Below are 20069 nucleotides of genomic sequence, written 5' to 3'. Positions count from 1 at the left end.
AACCCAAACTGTTAGAGGGTTACAGGGTACAGTAATTTCACGAATACAAGCCGCACCAATTTGACCAAAATTTTGGTGGAAACCCGGAAGTGCGGCTAATATTCCGGGGCGGCTAATACATTAACAAAATTCTAAAAGCTGCCAACACGGAAGTGAGAGCCCGCGGCAGCCCCAAGCCAAGCTGGAGCCCGGTCGGCCCCGGCAGAGGTGGGAAAGCCTGGCAGAGGCGGGGCCAGCAGTGTCGGGGGCGGGCGGCAGAGCCTGAGCCAGCATGGCGGGGGAGCCCGGGAGAACTGGGGCTAGCAGTGCAGGGGAGCATGGCAGAAGCAGGAAGGCCGGCGGGTGGGGCTGCCTGGCAGCGGGGGAAGCCCAGCAAAATGGGGGCCAGCAGCGTGGGGGAGCCCGGCGGTGCGGGGGCCTGCAGTGCCGGCCAGGGCGAGGAAACGCGGCGGCGGTGCAGACGGGAGGGGGCGGCCGGCGAGCCTGGTGGCGGCGGCGGCAGCCCTGCCGGCGGGGCGAGCCGAAGCGTCGCTCGCCAAAGCGCGCGAGCCGAAGCGCCGCTCGCCGAAGCGCCGCGCGGCGAGCCGAAGCGCCGCTCGCCGAAGCGCCGCGCGGCGAGCCGAAGCGCGCGAGCCGAAGCGCCGTTCGCCGAAGCGCGCGAGCCGAAGCGGCGCGAGCCGAAGCGGCGCGAGCCGAAGCGGCGCGAGCCGAAGCGCCGCTCGCGAAAGCGCCGCGGGGCGGGCGCGGCGCTCGCGAGGCGCGGCAGCGGGGCGAGCGAAAGCGGCAGCGGGGCGGGCGGCGAGCCCGGCGGCGGCAGCCCTGCCAGCCGGGCGAGCGAACGCGGCAGCGGGGCGGTGCTGACGGGAGAGGGGGGCCAGCGAGCCCGGCGGCGGCGGCAGCACCACCCGGCCAGCCCCGCCGAGCCGTGGCGCTGAGCTGGGCCACCCGGCCCCGTCGGCAACCATGAGCGGGCCGAGCCTGCCTGGCCCCGCCCCGAGCCAGTAAAGCCCGCTATGCCGCGATCCTGTTACTAATTGGCCAATTTGTGAAAGCTGCGCACGGATTCTCGCGACGAACGAAAGTGCGGCTAATATTCGGGGTGCGGCTTATCTATTGACAAAGACAGCAACATTGTCGAGGCACCGGGGGTGCGGCTTATAATCCGTGCGGCTTGTATTCGTGAAACTACTGTAATTATATATATATCATTTTTCTCTTTTAACCACTTTGTAAGGACAGAAATACTTTTCCAACTTTCCATGGTGGAGAGAATTTACTAGATGGCCTCTGAATTCTTGACTCCCAAGATACTGTTCTGCTTGTTTTGATTAGGGTTTTTGATGATGCAGAATTATTGAGGATAGCCAGAAGTTTATAACTGGAGAGGACAGGCAGGAAGATTTTGGTATGCCAGTGGGGAGAAATGAGAGGTGAAGGTTAATGTCAATAGCACCAAGTAAGAGATAAACAGCCCCATCTCCATGTTCCAGGTACATCCCTTAACACCACCAGTGGCAATTTTATATAGCTGGAGTATCATGTGCTTCCCAAATGTCAAGTTGTGCCCCTTGAATGACAGAGAAAAAAGCCCTGCCATTATTCTGAAAGTAGTTAGGAACAAATACCACCATGAAGACACCTCCATGTCTGCACTGACACGTACTCCTAACTCCCATGCAGAAAGGGGTGCTATATAGAAGAGACCAAGAAAGGTGACAAGGAATGCTAATAGTCTTGGCAAGGAAAAATTAAAACTAGAACCTCTCCTTTCCCAGAGGACACACATTAGGGAAAAGGGTGAGATACATGAAGCTATGAATACTGTTGAAAAGCTGAGTGAGAAAAGACCACCCAGCTCCTCCAGAGGCACATCCATGCTGCTGATCAGCGAGTAGGTGGAAGACTAAAGAAAGGATTCTTCCTTGCCACAGTTCAGATCTGTCATTTAGCAATAGTATTAGATCCTAAGAATGGAAATTCATTCAGAAACTGTTTAGACAAAGCCCTGGAATAAAGATCAAACAGCAGCTACTAAAATAACGTTACAGACATATAAAAATATCAACATATTCCATTGCATATATAAAATTTCTGTTATTAGCAATTATCAGAAGATAATAGATTAGACAAGACATTGAGCTAAAAGCACCCTTGTGTTCTCCAGAGAGTATCATTTACTTCTGCATGCCAGTCTTTCCTGCTTCCACAGTCCTGTGCACACAGAGCATCTACTTCCAATCTGGCATCAAGAGAAACCAGTTCTGAACTACACACACACATGCTCACACACAACACACAACAATCATTCTTCCCCACAGACAAAGCTAAAACTTGGGCTTAGGCACATGTGTCCCAGGAAGTTAATTCTAAGCCTAGACCAAAGGTTCACCTAATCATAGTTCACTCTAATCTAAGTTCTGAGTGTTACATATACAAACATCCATTATTAAAACACATCAGCTGTCTAAAATTGCTTCATTTTTACACCCATCCTCTTGGGTGTGTGTATAGGCATAAGCAGCATGCACCAACTTTAATTCAGCACACACAAAGATCCTTCTATTTCTGCAGAAAACAGGAGTCAAGGGAATGAACAAACACACTGCACTGCAGCAGGCAGAGCTATCCTGTTAGCTTTCCTTTGCCAGCTTGCACAGTCTCTTAACCCTTGAATAAGGACCAAGGGTGTCATCAAAAACAAAGTCCCACAGAACTCGAATCCAGGACTGGTGATGTGGGAGGTTATCATAATACTCTGCTGCAATCTTCCTCACCTGGAAGAAGAAGAGAGAGAATGAGCTGTTTGGCTGCACAGAGTCAGGTGTTTCAACCTTCACATTCAGATCTGATAGCACAGCCATTACCTGAAGTTACTTGTTATTGCTTGTGAGCTTCTGAAGTTCGGCCAAATGAGATGTACACAAATGCATTTAGATACTTCTTAGCAGATTCCTGATGAAGTTTTGCCTCACAGTGTCACAGTTTGAAAGACAATACATTGCTGCCTTCAGTCAGAACTATTTTGTCTCATTTCAGAGGTGGTAGGATCTCCACAATTATATACTTCATCCACTTTATCAATTGCCAAGACTCCAGTACACATTTAAAGCCCTGTTTGCCACTCATAATATTATTCTGTTGAGGGTGATGGGTAAGAGAGTTAACAACTGAGAAAATGACAGACACAGCCTTGCCTACACTTTGTTTTCTACCCTGCATTCTGCTACTATGATGCAAATCCAAGAGATGGGTTACTCCAGCAGGCAAGGATGGTCTGTTCTCCTCAATCTGATATTAAAAATACTGTGAGATTCTTTATTAGGTCACAAGTCTAATAAAATTAAATGCCTGCCATAGTTCCCCAAGTCTTAAGACTGTTGCCATCACAGAAGCATTGTGCATCATTGGGGGGGTGCTTGCAGTGGGAGTTGGGCCAGAGGACAGAGGTTTCAAAGCTGGCAGGTTCAGGGGACTGTGAGGATTCCTAAGTTATCAGTTATTACTCCTGCTCCAATTAGATGCTTTGCTTTTTGAACACATTTATGAAACAGCAGAATCTTTTAACTATAGTACACTTGCAGGTAACTGCTTGGGCATGGTTTTATTGCAGCTCCACCTCCTAGACAAACAAAGCTCTAGAATAGAGTAGTTTGTCTTGCTGACAGCATGATTTCTCTCTTTAAAAACCCCGCAGAATTTTAAAGCCAGCTAGACTGAGAACAGTGCAAACTTCCAGTGAAGACAGAAAGGGTTGTACAGAAATCATCATGCAGGAAAAGGGTCTCATCACCACTTGAGGTATAATGGTGGAACGTTAACACAGCATTTGACTGTTTGTGAAAAGGAAGAATTCCAGTGAAAGTTAAATTATAAGCTAGTGTGGCTCCCTGCTAATTACCTCATTAATTCAGTTTCCTAGCAGACACTTCTCTGTGAAGTAGGTTGGATAATGTACAAGAGTCATTAAGATCTTTTACCTCTGTCCCTTACACACTCCTTGTGCTCCTGGTGGGGTAGTGCTGTGCTGGAGATGGAAGATTCAGTTCAGGTCTGACTATACTCTGTCTTTCACTGAATACCTCCAACTTCATCATAATTTTCTCTATCCTGCTTTAAAGCATTGGTTTGTACTTCAAAGTAGTTAATTTTCAGTGGGATTCAGACAATATCAGGATCTCTTCTTAGAGATATTTGTTAGTAACTGGAAGAGAAGCGATTTCCAGGTTTCCAAGATCTCCAGAGATACAGATTTAGCTCCCCATGCTCCTTCTGTAACCTCGGTCAGAAATAATTTAATCTGGGTATTGTATCCTCCTTTTTCCCATTTGGGTAATTGAAATAGCCAGAGGATGAGAGGGAGGACTATTTCCACAGTAAGCTGCCTTGAATGAAGCCTACTCATGAGGCCTGATGCAAACACAAAGGGGGGCTCAGATACCCAGCTTCAAAAACTCTAGCTCTGACACAGTCACACAGTTGCTTACGCCTTCCTTCCTACCTCCATTTTAGAAATTCTGCCTGAATTCTGCCTTTCAACTGTAGTTGAACACTACTCAAGTTCATATGGCAAGTTTACAATTCCCCTCTTCTCCAGAACCTCATGTATTTCTTGCTCTCTGAACCAGACCATGTTTTCTTAGATAGTTACATTATTCTGCAGAGCTCTTGCCCATGTTATATTCTGACCACCACAGGAGTTTCAGGAAGCTTTCCTATATTGCCTCTTGCACATGGAAATAGAAGGCTGGAGATTCACAAAAACCAATTCAGCTCCTGGGAATGTCTCAGGCTGTGTCCTCTGGCTCCAAAAGTTCCAAAAGAAAAGTAGTAGTGACAAAGAAGTTAAAGATGGCCCAGAGAAGAGGCCAATAAACAGCCTGCCTATGTTCAGCCCAACAGCTTCTGCAAACACAAGCAGCACCTTGTGCAGGAAGGGAGGCACCACTTGCACTACTGCAAGGTCTCTGGGCAGGTCAGCCGTGTGGGATGCTCAGAAAATATGCAGAGGGGAAGGTGAAACTGAGTAAGGAACAGAGGAAAGAGAAAATTTAATTAATGCAGTCAGAGTGGGGACTTCTGAAGGATTTTCTTATGGAAAAGAAGAAAATTTGTTAGGTACATGTTCCCATCTTGCTATCACGTGTCAGGAAAGAATTTTAAAAGATGTTTCTCTTTTATAATAGATCTACAAAAAAGTTTTCCAGCAGAAACATCTAATTTTTCATGATTTCTTTCAGCATCTCCAAAGACAGAATTATCACCTTATCTACCAGAAAAACTGGATAGTGGGAGGGCAGAAAGTAACTGGGGTTTAATGCAGGCTCCCTTTTAAATGCAGCATCATGGGAGGAGTGGCTGAGGGAAGGGGGCTGTTTAGCCTGCAGAAAAGGAGCCAGTCCAGTGAACAGTGACAAGGCTGAGCAAGGGACTGGAGCATCTCTTATGAGAAAAGGCTGATGCAGCTGGGCTTGTTCAGCCTCAGGAAAAGACAACTGAGAGGGAACCTCATCAATATCTCTAAGTATCTGGAGGGTGGTTGTCAAGAGAATGGATCCAGGCTCCTCTCAGTGCTGCTGAGCAATAGACAACAGGCAGAAACTGATGCACAGGAAGTTCCACCTGAACATAAGCAAGAACTTTTTTACTGTACAGTTATTGAGCACAGGAACAGGTTGCCCAAGAGAGGGTGCAGAGTCTCCCTCAGGGGGATATTCAAGAACCATCTGGACACAATCCTGTGCCATGTGCTTTAGGATGACCTTGTTTGAGCAGGGAGGCTGAACCTCACCCACTCTGTGATTCTGTTATCATGAAAGGATAACAAGAGATTGCAAAGTCTGCAGGACAATTACTAGGAACTTGGCACCTGGTGTATTGAGGCTTTTCTTTAAGTAGGTCAGGGTGGCAGAGCAAGAAATCACATCTTTTGGACAGAAACTTCTGTTGTGGTTCTGTGCTTGTAGAGCACAGTGACAGGACTCTAGTCCTACTCTTCATATCTGATAGGCACAAAAGTTGAATGCAGCCCAGTATTTCAGCATGGCTGTTACACACTCTTTGTCCTGGGGCTATACAGAAACTAGAGATCCTTATGACACAAAGCTGCAAAACTACATTTAGAATGCTCAAAGGCTTATTACAGTAAGTTCCCTCTATAGTCCTGCATCTCCACCACAGGATGGTGAACACTCAAGTCAGCCCTCCTGGCCATCATAGGGTTAATGAAATCTGCAATTCAAAACCAGCACATCTACCATGTTTTCCAGTCTTGTCTGTCTAATAAATCTGGTTTTATACCATGTCTTTTCCTTTTCCCACAAGCTTAATGAGTAACTAGTTTGCCTCTGGTAACACTGCTGCTTTTATTGCAGTTTCCAGGAGTAGAGTTCCTCCTTCTTCTCCAATCTCCTCTCTCTATAAGTATATTCAATCCTTCAGACAATGAAGAATAGATCTCTTTACTCATTGGGTAAACAATGCAATTTTTTGTAGTTATAAGACTTTATTCAAAGACTAATCTAGTCAAGTCTACATGTTTTTTCTTAGAGCAGATCCTTTATTGCAATGTTAAATTTCATGGTCTCTTGTGAAATCTCCCATTATACTAGTGGGACAAGTTCTTACTGTGCACCCATGTCACTCATCTTTAATACCCATAAGCTTATGAGCAAAGCCTAATTCTTCCTCCTTCAAATCTGTCACAGTCCTAGGGTAAAGGTCTTTCCAGTGGCAAACACATTACTCAGAGCATTCTGAATGACACACCTGTAACAAAGGAAAAAGCTGAATTTACTTTCCTGATAAGCAAGCTGAAAAGCCAGTTACTGTCCAAGATTAAGATCCAGTTATTCTCAAATCCTATTTCTCCCCTGATCTGAATCATGCAGGATAGATCTTTAGAGATCTTTACTCCACCTTCTACTTGCCAATAATTAAAAATAGTCTCACTCAGAGGTCATCCATATTACACAATGCAACTATTAGACATTCAAGTGTCTAAGAGACTAAATCTGAAAATACAGATGTTTGCTGAGTGAAAAATTTGCCAGGAGGTTAAGCAAAGTAGAGCAAGGTGAGGTTTCTCACCTGCTATGAAGTTCAAGATTTAAAGTTATTCAGAGATCCGTATCCTTATCTCTTTCCATCAGAGGGGCAGAGATTTTTTTTTCTCATTTTGCAGAAAAGAGTAGCCAATTTATTTTAATGGTCAAAGAATTTTCTACAGGAACTCTGTTGCCAGAGAAAATAGAAATTTTTAAAGTATAATTCTTTTTAATAGAATTTTTATTTGTAATTGATCACTCATCAGACTCCAAGTGTTCCATGTAGTTCTGTCAGGCAACAGTGTCTGACAAGCCTGCTTTGTCCTCCACCAGCAGGGCAAGTCTCAGTTGCCAAAGACCAAAACACACGTGAACACAAGCCTGTGAAATTCAGCTAATAACTCCATCCTCTTTACACAGGAGGGCAGACACTTGCAGCTGCTGCACTGCCTCAAGGAATTAGGCTGAACTATTTGTGGTGTGGGTGGAGAAGAGCTTTTCAGGTCTCAATCAGGGCTGGAGCAACAGTCCCAGCAGGTTCAATTAGTTACTCACCTCCTTAGTGCAGGATACTGAGCTAACCTCCTTCTCTTCTATTTTCATTTTGGTAATCTAAGTATCTAAGCCCATCTAACAAGTTGGAACACTTGAAACTAAAGCTAAGCACATGCACTTCCCTGCTGAGCTATCAGGTGTATCAGTGATGGGAGTGCCTCCCAGAGAACTTCATATCTGAGTGTGGGCTGCTGCACCAGCTCCTCTGAGCCTCACCAGGAGCAGGCAGTGACTCCAGGACAGACCTCCAGCAGCAGCAGAGTGAATGAAACTTCTTCGCAGGCTATATAGAGGCTTCCCACACTCTTCTACACAAGCAAATCTCCCCTTGATTTGAATCTCCTCTCACAGAGTGTTTCTGTGATGGAGAACATGAACCCTCAGCAGGGTTTGCCCAGGGACACCATCGCAGGAGTTGCACAGGGTATCAGTTGTGGGGAGGTCACAGCTCCTGAACCTCAGCTCCTCGGCTCTACCTCCATCCCATAAGGATGTTGCAGCAGCAGTTCCCAACTTTGCATCAGCCCACAGAAAGATGTTTCCTTCTCTTATGTCAGAGAACTTGTAGGTAGGAGCAATCCTTGGAAGTCACGTACCTCTGACACTGAGCACCTGCTGAGGAGCCCTGGCATTAAAGCACACCAGAGCAGCTACACACCTGCAGGGAGACTGAAAACCATTCCTAGACACCTGGGCTTTGCAAATTTGATTCCCACAACTGATAAAACATAAACAAAAAGGGGTTTGCCTTTCAAAGGAGGAAAGCCACAGCACTTTCCCAGCGACAGACCAGGCTCCTCAGTTTCAGTGGGTGGGGCAGGAGTGCTAAAAGGAGTCACAGAGAGTGCAGCTTTATTTTCCAGTGCTATCTGTGTCAGGCTGGAACATGCCCCAAAAATTATGTCATCTCAAAAACAGGAAAACTTTTCTTTGATGTTAATCAAGCAATATAGTTAGCAGATTGATCATTAGACAAATTTCAAGTAGCAATTGCCACCTGTCTCCCTCTAGATGGATCTTCAAGCTTTCAAAGAATTGAAATTGAGGGATGTAAATTGAGACATTCAAAGCCATGTTGGAGGATTTTTATCATGCCAAAGGTATTCCTCAAGCCCTCTGAGGATCAGATGTTCTAGTTTGCATCAAATAAGCATTACAGCAGTTTGACAGCCCTTCCCTCAATCTCTGGCTTAAAGTTAATTAGAAACAAATCCAAAAAGCTGTTCTCTTGTTTTCCCCTTTTTTTTTCTTAAATTCTCAATTGCTATTATATGGAATGTTTTCTTTGAGACAGTTTAGCAGCTATAATAAAAGTCCAACTCACCCATGCTCATGCTATACTTACCATGGGCAATCTGCATCCAGGAATGCTGGGGAAGTCATGATGCTCCATGTGGTAGCCTACATTGAAGGTGAGCCAGTTCAGAGGTCCATAATAAGAGTATGTCTCATACCCTTTCAGGAACATGTAGTGTTCTGCTATGAAGTGCCCAGAAATGGGATGAAAACCCAAGCAAAGAATTGTACCTGCTATTAAGTAAATAACAGGTTTGAGCCCCCACAGGTAGTAAATGATGAGGTCTATAGAAAACTGGACGAGGGCATTAAGAATTTCCATCCGAGTAATTGCTTTGGGGTTCACATACAGTGGTCTCAGGCTGTAGAACAGAGGTTGGAGGAACAGCCAAAGCAGTTTCCGGAGCGGCGTGCAGAAAAACCAGCCCTCAAAGTCTGTGGGAATGTCCACATCCAAGCCGTCCCCTCCCAGATACCGGTGATGGTCAATGTGGTATTTCTTGAAGGAGGCAGAGTAGGGGATGCCAATGGGCAAGTTGGCAAAGACTGCAAACCATCGGTTCCACTTGGCCTGCTTGTTCCCAAAGGCCACGTTGTGTGAAATATCATGGATGGCGAGGGTCAGGGAATGGTTGATGCAGCCCCCAAAAGCATAAGCCCAGAAGAAAATCCATTTCCAAGATAAGTCTTTCACCAGGTAGCATGCCAGCAGCTGCATGAAAACCATTCCAGATACAATCCACTTTAAATGTGGATCTGGTCCCATTAGGCTCTTGATCTCTGGATACTTTGCTAAAGTGAAAAATGCAGACAAAAACTTTGTTAGATCATCATTAGGTAAACACCATCACCACTGTGACTCTGTTTTTATTGCACTATGTTTGAGACCCTGGTTTTATAAAATGCTAATTCCAAAGTTGTGTTGCCACTATGGTAAAAGTTTTACTAGTCCCAGCATCATGTCCAACTGTGATTGATACTGATATATACAGACATATAAAATAATACCCTGATAGTCTCTCTGTGGCATCATGTGCCTTCCCCACAATGAGTATTGCTTCACAGTGATGAGCAGTAATATGCCAAACCCCACAGGACTTAGGCTCTTAGAAACACCTTCTGTCATGTTTGTAAGGTTTTAATGTCCTTGTGTATTTTGCTCAGATGTTATTTTCCACTAAAAGGATACAACTGCCTTCTTTGTAGCCCTTTTCACACTGTTGTTTTAAACACACAAGCAGAGGAGAGAGCTGAGCAACAGGCTCACCAGGTTTTGCTCTGTGGTTAGATGACAAACACAGCATTTAAAAAAAATTCCTAATTATCTGAGTGTTTACCAGTGCTCACAACAGCTCTTCACACATGGTAACATCACAGCAAAGACAGTAATATTATCAGGATTTTGTAAGGCATGGTAATTTTTTCTCTGTTCCCATGTAACATTCCAAAAGCAGGCATAAAAGCCACATAGGTTATACACAACAGCTTCATGAGGCCTCACAAATACTGCAGTACAGTGTCAGAGAGACATGGGCTAGGCTTGCAAGTCTGACTCATGTCAGGCCAGGGCCAGCTTACTGATTTTCAGTCCCACCGGCCATTCCTCTGTCCTTTAAAAAGAAAATAAAATACACAGTACAGTTGATCCTCTAGGTGCTGTTCACTGATTCACATCTCCTTTTTGCAAGTCCATGCTTCTCACTTCCAGTATTAACTTGCACATGATTCCTTCTGCTGCCTTATGGCTTTTACTCACATACTGACCTCCTTCCTTTAACTCATACTTTGCATTTCTCACTAATTGCAGCTTATGCAGATAAGTGCATAGAGAAGTCACTCATTCTGAACCCTGAGGTTACACAGTGTCCCTGTGAGTTTCATGGGCCCATTTTATGAATAGAAAAGTAAACATCATCTGACTGTCACAGTATAATACCAGTACAATAAAATCAGATTACAATGATCTGCATCTATGCAGCTGTGTCTACTATAAGCAAAGGCTGGAGACAATATATGTAATTTATGTGACCTTGAAAGCAGTAGTAGATACTGAGTGCTGGATGCAGAGAAGGTTTTTGTAGAAGTGAACCCTGAGAAGTTTACAGAAATGAAGTGCTACTTGAAGAAGCAGGTTAATGTGGTCACATTCTGCAACCATTCCAATAACCCTTGAGCCTCTTGGCCAACTTCAGCCCATCCTGAAAGAAATTAGAGATTACAAAGATTAGAAAAGTGATGTGGAAGATGAGGACAAAGGAGATATTCCCAAATCTTGTGAGGATAAGGAGGTCAAGGTCACCACGAGGATATTCAGGCAAGAGAGAGATTTTCTAAGTGCTGGGAAAGCTATAGTAAAAATTCATATCTTTCTAAAGTCAGACAAATTTTTGGACAAAAATCTCTAGAAAATCCAGGGATGTTTTTGTTTGGCTGTTTTGGGTTTTTTGCTGTTTTCACAATTCTTGAAATTTTATTTTTCACACCAATAAAGTAAACATACAAAAATTGTTCTCTAGTACCTGAATGGCTACTAAAGTTTTACACCAAGTGCTGCTTATGCAAAGTTCACTCTCAAGCATAACGATATAACAACCTGGTCAGAAAGACTCTTACAGACATGAACTTTTATGTAGCTTAACCTCTTTCTTAGGGGCATCTGTCCAAAAGCCAGAAAATGTTTTAATAAGTCAAGCCACCTAAAATGTTGTCACATCATACAGTTGGTAGAGATAAGTTACTGCAGTCACCAGAAAAGATGAAATGTAAAACAACTAAATCTGTTCCTCAGCCTGGTCAAATTGAGGCCACATTGACCACACCCCCCAAAAAAAAAACAAAAACAAAAAACACCCCAAAAAACCCCAAACAAAACAAACAAAAAAAACCCCCTGAATTTTAATGGGATGGGAAAATTGCTTAGAGATGTTTCATACTGTCATTTGAAAATAATGGAAGTTTTTGTCCTGTTTCATTCTGTGGCAGCCAACAAGGACTGGATTCCATTTAAAAGGTTCCAGAGCAGTCACTGCCAAATGGCAGCAACAGTGTGTGCAAGCAGCAATGCAGGCAGGTTGCACTTATCACAGGTAACAGCTATTAAGTAACTTGCCAGGGTTTAATATTAAATTAAACACATGGATAACTCCAACAGTAAATCTTTGCATACTAGTTAAACCACATACTGTGGCTGTTTACCATTAATGCTGATAAAGTCATCCTGTTTCCATGGCATGGAAAAATTTCAGGTTTCTCCTCATAGAGAAACCGTGGTTTGGGCAGGAGGTTGGTTCTGGTAAGATCACTGGAGGATGAATGCTCCACTGATGGAGTAGCCTACCAGAGACTTGTTGGTTCAGGAGCATTTCAAATGCAGAATGTTGAATGCTGACCCTTTTCAAACTTGAGGCCAAGCACTCTTCAGTGAGACACATTTGATGCCAAAGTAAGTGATTCTGATGTCTGCAATTTATGTAAAATGTGCTGACACAAAGTTGTGATAACACAAATTTCTGTCTCATTTTTCCCCTGTGTTCATGCCTTGCAGTTAGCTACAAGAATGCTAGTAAGGCAAGAGCCTCACTTGCTGCAGAAAAGCCTGGACATGCCTGTAAGGCTGCTGTGACAAGTGTCTGTAGGTGCTATGCAAACCAGGCATCACCCACCTGCATGAAAAAAAGGCAACAGATAATCAGAGGCACAGAGAGAAGGCACAGAAAGAGGAGAACACCCCAACCCCACCATTTATCCCTTCTAAATGGGGGGTGGGAGGTGGATGAAGGCATGGACACACAGCACAGCACAGGACACAACACCTACAGTTAAGTGACTGCATGGGACCAAGTTTTGCCCTTTATAGCCCAATGAGCACAGGAGAGACCCAGCTGCACAGCACATCTCCCAGCCTCCAGCTCATTGAGGACATCTGTTAGCTCAGGCCAGCAGATAGGTTATCCATATGTGCTGCCTCTAGCTGTCCAGTCTGAGCCAGGGTACTGCTGTGAGAGGGAGGGGACACTGGTGTAGATGTGCAGCAGTGCACAAGGATGACTTTTCTGTCTCCAAAGTCAGCACACTGCCAAAGCAGCACAGGCACCTTAGTACAGTAGGTAAATGTAGTTACTAACTCTGCCCAGACAGCTCCACGATGATGAAAGACAGCATTCCCCACTCTTACAAGTCAGGAGAGAACAAATGCTGCAAGTATATATATTTTCAGAAGGGTTCACAATTCTGAAACAACCCATTTACTGAATTAACTTTTCACAGAAATCACTCCACTGTTCTATGCATCTTTCGAGAGGCAGGTCTCATTCACCAAGCGAATTAATTAATTAAGACAAATTAGTCTGACTGTATTTTGTTCCATTGATGCTTCTCTCTGGAGATCCAAGAGCAGTCCCCATAGCCTTACAGTGATCCTCAGTTAGGGCTGGAGCAATTCTTCCTGGACAGGCCATTGGTTGCCAGGTCCTGCTGTTTCTCCTCCTCAGGAGACAGCAAACACCTTGTTCTGAACTCTCACTCATTCTGTCCTACTGACCCTGTCCCTGAGACAACTCAGGCAAGTCCCAATGATGGCACCAGACACAATTTCTCATTGATGTGACACCACATTCTTCACACTTGCACATTTTGGTGAACATGGCATTTGAAAGTGAACAAGGGCAGGAGCTGTCCAGAGAGACAGTGGTGATGGTTGTTTAAGGAGCAGCAGCCTTGCCCACATCATGAGAAACTAGTAGCAAAAAGAAATTTAATTTCTTAATTTTCCTTTCTTTTCACCCCATGTGCAGCATGTTCGTATAGTCAAAGTGGACACACTCCTCAGCACAACTCACTTAAAAGGCTTGTTAAAGGGAAGGAGGGGGAAAAAAAATCTGTGATACTGCTGTCCTAGAGAATCATTCTATTGATTATGAGTTCCTGCCAAAACAGATAAAAGAGACACCAAGCACAGGATGTAAGCTTTACTACACCATGTCCTATGTGGGAGCTGGTATTTGTACCAAATAAATAAACAAAAATAAGAACAGAGTTTACTAACATTATGGCATTTTGCCTTCTAGCAGCTCAGCTCAAAAACATGCTTACAAAAGCACAGCACACCCAATCCCTTAGTGAACAACACTGGAGCAAGTCCAGAGAAGGGGCATAAAAATTGTCAGAGGGCTGGAGCACCTCTACAATAAGGAAAGGCTGAGAGAGTTAAGAATGGAGGCTGTTCAGCCTGGAGAGGAAAAGACTTTAAGACGACCTTATTGCCTTTCAACACCTAATGGGGGTTTATAGGAATGATGGGGAATCACTGTTTAGTAGGGCTTGTTGTGATAGGTCAAGGGGTAATGGTTCCCATCCAAAAGAGGAGACATTTAATCAAGACATAAGGAAGAAATTTTTTACAATGAGGGTGGTGAAGCACTATCGCAGGTTGCTCAGAGAGCTTGTAAATGCCTCATTCCTGGAAATGTTCAGGGGTAGGTTGGTTGGGGCTCTGAACAACCTGATGTGGTTGATGATGTACCTGGTACTCAAACTATTGTATTATTCTATGATTAATTCAAGCAATGCATGAGTCGAGACACTGGTAGACTACACAGAAGACAATATGCATGAAAACATTTTCTGGTTTTTCTCAGTCTCTTGTGAAAAAGCCCCTCCAATACACACAAAATAAGAAACATTTCTTGCCCAGCTAATTACACTGAAGTTTTATATGTCCACTGTGCAAGGACAATTGTCTTAACCCTGTATTTGTCACCCAGGAGCTTCTGAACAGCTTAGTGCTAGCTGGCCCCAGGGCAGTGGGTCACCCAGAAGTGGCCACCAGAGGGAAAGCATCGCAGTGGTGCCACTCTGCCAGTGTCAACAGAGGTGGATGATGTCAGCACATCACTATGTCAGCAGCTGTAACCTGTTGGCTTACGTTTGTGTATTAGCTAGTTCAGAGTAAGGAGATGTAGGAAGGCTAGAAAGAGGGCTTCCAACTCCTTCTGAAACAAAAATATGGACTAAGCTGAAGCCTTTGTATGCACTTCATACATTTCCCTCAGAAGACCACAAATGCCTAAATCAGTCACTTTCTGCCCATGTGATTTATTTCCCAGGTGATGTCCACAGGGAATTGGCATGAGCACTGGGACAGCAGCTCTTCTGAGTGCACTCATCAGTGGATCTGCACAATCAGGGGCAGCACTGTGCCCACACACTGCAACATAAAGGGCAAACATAGCTTCTTCACCAGAAGCACATGTACTTCAGAGCTTTGATTTAAGCTAAGGATATGATATATTGCATGTTTCAGTAGGTACAGCTTATAAGAATTTTCATAAATGTAAGGTTTAAAAAGGCAACAGAAGAGACAGCCAGAAGAAATAGCAGATTAATCTCTAAATAAGAGAGCAGAGCTGGAAGCTATACTCGGATCAGCTAAATGCTAAAACAAAACAGTTTTTGGCTTTTTAATTTTGTTCTACCCCTCCCCATGGGCTAATGTCTCAGCCTTCCTACAGGATAAAGTACATATAAAACCCTTGCACCATCTCCAATCCAAAATAACTTGCCAAAGGGCTAATTACATAACTATTAAGCATTCTTGGATGCTAGATCATATTCAGATGCTCCTGGTCTATCCTGAGTAACATTGATTCAGCTCTCATCCTCAGGAGCAAACAAGTGCTTCCCAAGGATCCTGTGAGCCAAGACAGTTTCTGACCAACTTAGGGTAATTTCATAAAGTTAGATCCATGGTGCAAATACGACCTTGCTCTTCCCATGTCACAACATATTGCCCATTGCTTGCATTTGGGAAATCATTTGCAGGTGAAATGACCATACATTGTATGATTATGGTGTTACCTGTGTTTAAGCAATGATTTTTTCATCTCTCAGGAGTGAAAAGCCATCAACACCTCCCACTGAGCAACAGCATGGTTTTTCCAAGTCTTTCAGTCCAAGGAATCCTTACTGACAAAAAGTAGAAACCCTATTTCTGCTAGATGTCCTCTCTATATCTCCCCCAACAGTATTTTTCTAACTACACAGAAAGGCTGAGCAGATCTAGATGAAACAACTTTGCCATCAGGAAGGTTTTAACCAGATCTTTCCCTAACAGAGCTTACTGCAGCATTACACAAATCCCAGTCCTGACACAAGGCAGTAACAGGCTTTTCATAAACAAGACAGCGAGAGAATAGCAATGAACAATTCCATTTCATAAACTGAAAAGCGTGAATAACGTGTTCAGGAACACGTATAACGTGATCAGGGTCGAAGTGCCAGCTTGGCAAGAGATCTTCACTCCAAATCAGAAGCAGTTGCACCCAGACAGTACTAAGCACAAGCTACATTTTAATTAGATACTACAAAGAGATAAGAAAGCATCTCCTCTCCCCTGTGCAAAGTGTGGATCTATTTGCTGGTATGATTAAAGCCTTTAGGAATCATAACCCTCATCTAGTGCAACAGTGTCCTGCCACAAAGCCAGTTTCCTGCCAGCCCAGTTGATAGACACTGCTCATAGCTCTGCATCTCAACTGGAACTGGCAGCCCAGAGAAGCTGTGGATGGCCCATCCCTGGAAGTGTTCAAGTACAGGTTGGATGGGGCTCTGAGCAGCCTGAGCTAGCAAATGATGTCCCTGCCCATGGTAGGGAGACTGGACTCAGGGAGCGCTCATTCAGACACAGTCATCAACCACAAAAATCTTACAGACACCTGGGCTACTAACTCTTAAGCCAGGACCAACAACTTTGTGATGAACATTTTTACTTGGCAGATGCTCTATAGGAACATACTGGGGCAACAGCATAGGAAACACCATTTAAGAAACTACCTTAGGTGTTTGTCAGTTTGCCCATTTTTTTTTCCTAACGGATAATTTCCATTTGTATTTAAATCCAAGTGGCCACGCCTGAGAGAGACCAGCATTTTAAAAAGCAGCAGCCCAGAGAACAATCAGGTTTCAGTGCTTAGCAACTAAATCATTAACCTATTGGGAAGGAAATACTTCCTTTACCAGCATGGAATGCTGTCCTCAAGGCATTGCTGTACACAAAAATGTAAAATACATGGATTTTATAGCTATTTGTTCATATGTATTTAAGATTCTTACTGTGTACTCTAGCAGAGTAGACACTAAACACTTTGGTAACTATATACTCTGAATACTAGGTGACCTTAGGCTTTGAGCAATAGAGTGAGGATCATTATACAAATATTATGTGGGATATTATGGTAGTTTCAGTAACTTTTGGTAACATTTTGGTATTTGTGACACTAATTTTATAATCCATTCTGCCTCATTAGACACAGATCATTCATGCCTCTCCTTCCATGTTGTATTTCTCTCTGCTCTTCCTTCTACTCCCACAGCTGGGGCAAGGGAAGCTATAAAGAAGATGGATCTGGATTCCAATTGCTTGTTCTTAACTCAGAGAGGGGGTGGGTAAAACTTCTTCAAGTGTGCTGCTGAAGAGTCCTAAAAAGAGTTTGCTGCAACAAGGGAGTCCAAGTACCCCCTTACAGCTTCATCATGGTTTGCACTCCCCATTCTATAGCACAACTAAGAAGGCAAGAGAGCAGCCAGGGCAGAGACCCACCATACACCTTCCTATCCTTAGCTCACCAAAATGTAGTCCCCTTGATTGAAGGGATGGGGAACACAACACCAAGAAGCATTATCTGCTGTGCTCACGTAATTTGACCATCAGGATAACATAGTAAAATAATTATTATTTTCCTGGATGTAATTCAAACCTGGACATGGATATTTCACTACTGCAACTATACCAGAAATGTTTTTGTAATTTAGATTGATCCTGGATTAATCTGTAAGATTGTGGGGGAGTTATAAAACTGCACCTAATTAGCACATACCTTGTGCAGCAACTCAGTGAGAAGCTCCACTGCCTTTTTGTAAAAGTTCTTTAAAAACTCTGTCCTACTGATTAGAGGGAAGAAAACAAAACGACCAACCCAGCCAAATGAAAAGAGGGGGAAGTCAAAATCTTTTTTATTAATAAAAAGTTGAAAATGTATTTTCAGGAGATACGCAACAATACTCTGCAACAATTCTGAATAATCAGTTATTCTCAAAAACTATCTTCAGAACAGCCCAAACCCATCCACGAAAGTTAAATCGCAAAAACAAACCCACCCGCTCCTGTGCGCAGTTAAGCGCTGCGTGTACAACACGCACAGGAGCGTACCTTGTCCCCGACGAGCAGCGGGGACTCGCTATTGTTCTGCAGCAGACCTCACCCTGTGCCCCCGTGCTTCCACGCACTATCGAGGCACCGGAACGCGGTGCGGGCAGGAGGGCTCCAGCCGCGCCCGGGGCACGCCCGGCGGAGCCGCCGCCCGCCCGGACCCCCGACGGCAGCGGCCGCTCCCGGGCGCGGTGCGGGCAGGAGGGCACCGGGCACGGCTGGTGTCGCCGGTGACCCGGCTCGGCACAGCCGGGCTCGATTCAGCCCAGCATCCCCAACGTTGCCTCCAGAAGACAGAGAGCTGGGAGTGCTACACTCCTCGGGGGAACACCCAACAGCTCACCGGGCTGCGACACCCTCTCCCCGCAGCCTGGACACCGGCCCGAGCCGCACCGACACCGGCGGTCCCGGCGCGGACCGCCCGCCCCGCCCGTCCCCTCCCGTCCAGGAGCGCAGCCCAGACCGGCTGCCCGAGCCGCCGCGGCCGCTCCCGGGCTCCCCGTCGTACCCAGGATCTCCTTCCTGCGCTGCGTGTGGGGCTGCTCCGTGTAGACCCACTCGAAGTCGTCGCGGGTGACACGGTTCCCCATGGCGCCTGCTGCGCGCCCCGCCGCGCCGCGCTGCCCTTATAGCTCCGCGCCCGCGGAGGGCGGCTCCTCCGGCCGCCCCCGCCCCGCAGGCGGGCACGGCACAGCTCCGCTCGGCTGCCAGCGCCCGGAGAGCTGCGCTGCCCCTCCGGGATGTCAGCGGGAGTCCGGCGGGAAGAGGGTGCCTCGGGGCTGGCTCTGGGCACAGGGCACGGGCGGCAGAGGCTCGCCGTGCTGCAGGGACCTCGCAGACAGCCAGGAGCGGTGTGTGGCGTGGGTGTGTTTGCAGGGCAGGGATCCCCGTCGTGCTGCTGCCAGTACCAGGGCACAGCCACCGCATCCATCGCTGCCCGGGGCGGCTCCAGAGCGCAGGGGGAACTCCAGCGCTGCAGACACACCTTCTGGAAAGCAAAGGTAGTCCAAACGCCGTAAATCCAGAGACAGAGCCCCAAGCAGTATTTGGATTAGGGCAAAACCCAGTTGTGTGAGCTCCTCCCGGGGTTGGCAGGCTTAGAACAGTGCAAAGGCGACCAATGGCTGACACACATTTCCTTGGCGTTTTGGTGGCGTTCTTGGTGAGCTGTCCCGGTAAATCCAGCGCTTGGCTGCGTAACGCTTCACTCCTCGTAGTCTGCGGCCCATTTCCCAGGAAATGTCCCCGCTGGAGCAGTAGTAAACCACACTGCTACCTTGGTAACAAAACCGGGCAAAGGACTTGCTAACCTTAAAACTAAGGTAACCTTGTGTACCTCTGATTCACAGTTACACGTTACACAGTGATATTTCTACACACACAACTCAAAATTAAAGTGCTGCCCTTGTTCCCACTGCTCTTTTGCAAGTCCACACCTGACCTCCTGTCCATCTTCACTCATTACCCCATTCCTATCATTAGTCCTTCCAACAACATCACATATGGATCAGCTCCAATTTTATTTCATTCTGTTTCAATACAAAAGTCTCGAGACCCTCCATTCCATCCTATCTTTAAAAATGCCTATTACAGATGAAAGTTAAACGGGATAAAAGACACAGCCTTGAAAATATGAGATGTAAATATTTTTCAGCAAGAATTTTTGCCTACAGACACTGGCAACACTATCACCTCTAATTTTAGCCTAGTAGAACTATTTAAGATCTCTTAGTAGAACAGTTACACTAAGGGGTGAAAAACACCAACAAGGCAACAACCCACAAACCCAAACCCCTGATGCTTGACTGCTAGAAAGCTTTAGGAGGCTTTTTTGAGAGTTGGGGTTTTTTTTCCCGTCTAAATCACAGACTCACAGAATCAGCTGAGTTGGAAGGGACACACAAGGACCATTGAGTCCAATTCCCGGCCCTGCACAGGACCATCCACAAAAGTCACACAATGCACTTGAG

The 20069-nt window shown here is 45.4% G+C and overlaps 1 protein-coding gene across 1 annotated transcript; it reads right to left on the bottom strand.

The window, feature by feature from the left end:
- Nucleotides 1-1196: 1196 nt before the first annotated feature.
- On the bottom strand, nt 1197-18691 carry DEGS2 (delta 4-desaturase, sphingolipid 2). Its single transcript, XM_033061473.1, has 3 exons — nt 18608-18691; nt 8944-9686; nt 1197-2774 (listed from the first exon to the last, which is right to left on the bottom strand). The coding sequence occupies exons 1-3, from the start codon at nt 18687-18689 to the stop codon at nt 2631-2633; spliced, it is 969 nt and encodes a 322-aa protein (XP_032917364.1). The 5' UTR covers nt 18690-18691; the 3' UTR covers nt 1197-2630.
- Between the last annotated feature and the right edge of the window lie 1378 nt (nt 18692-20069).

The sequence above is a fragment of the Catharus ustulatus genome, chromosome 6 (genome assembly GCF_009819885.2).
Source record: "Catharus ustulatus isolate bCatUst1 chromosome 6, bCatUst1.pri.v2, whole genome shotgun sequence".
Classification (NCBI taxonomy): domain Eukaryota; kingdom Metazoa; phylum Chordata; class Aves; order Passeriformes; family Turdidae; genus Catharus; species Catharus ustulatus.
This window is presented reverse-complemented; position numbering and strand designations above follow the sequence as displayed.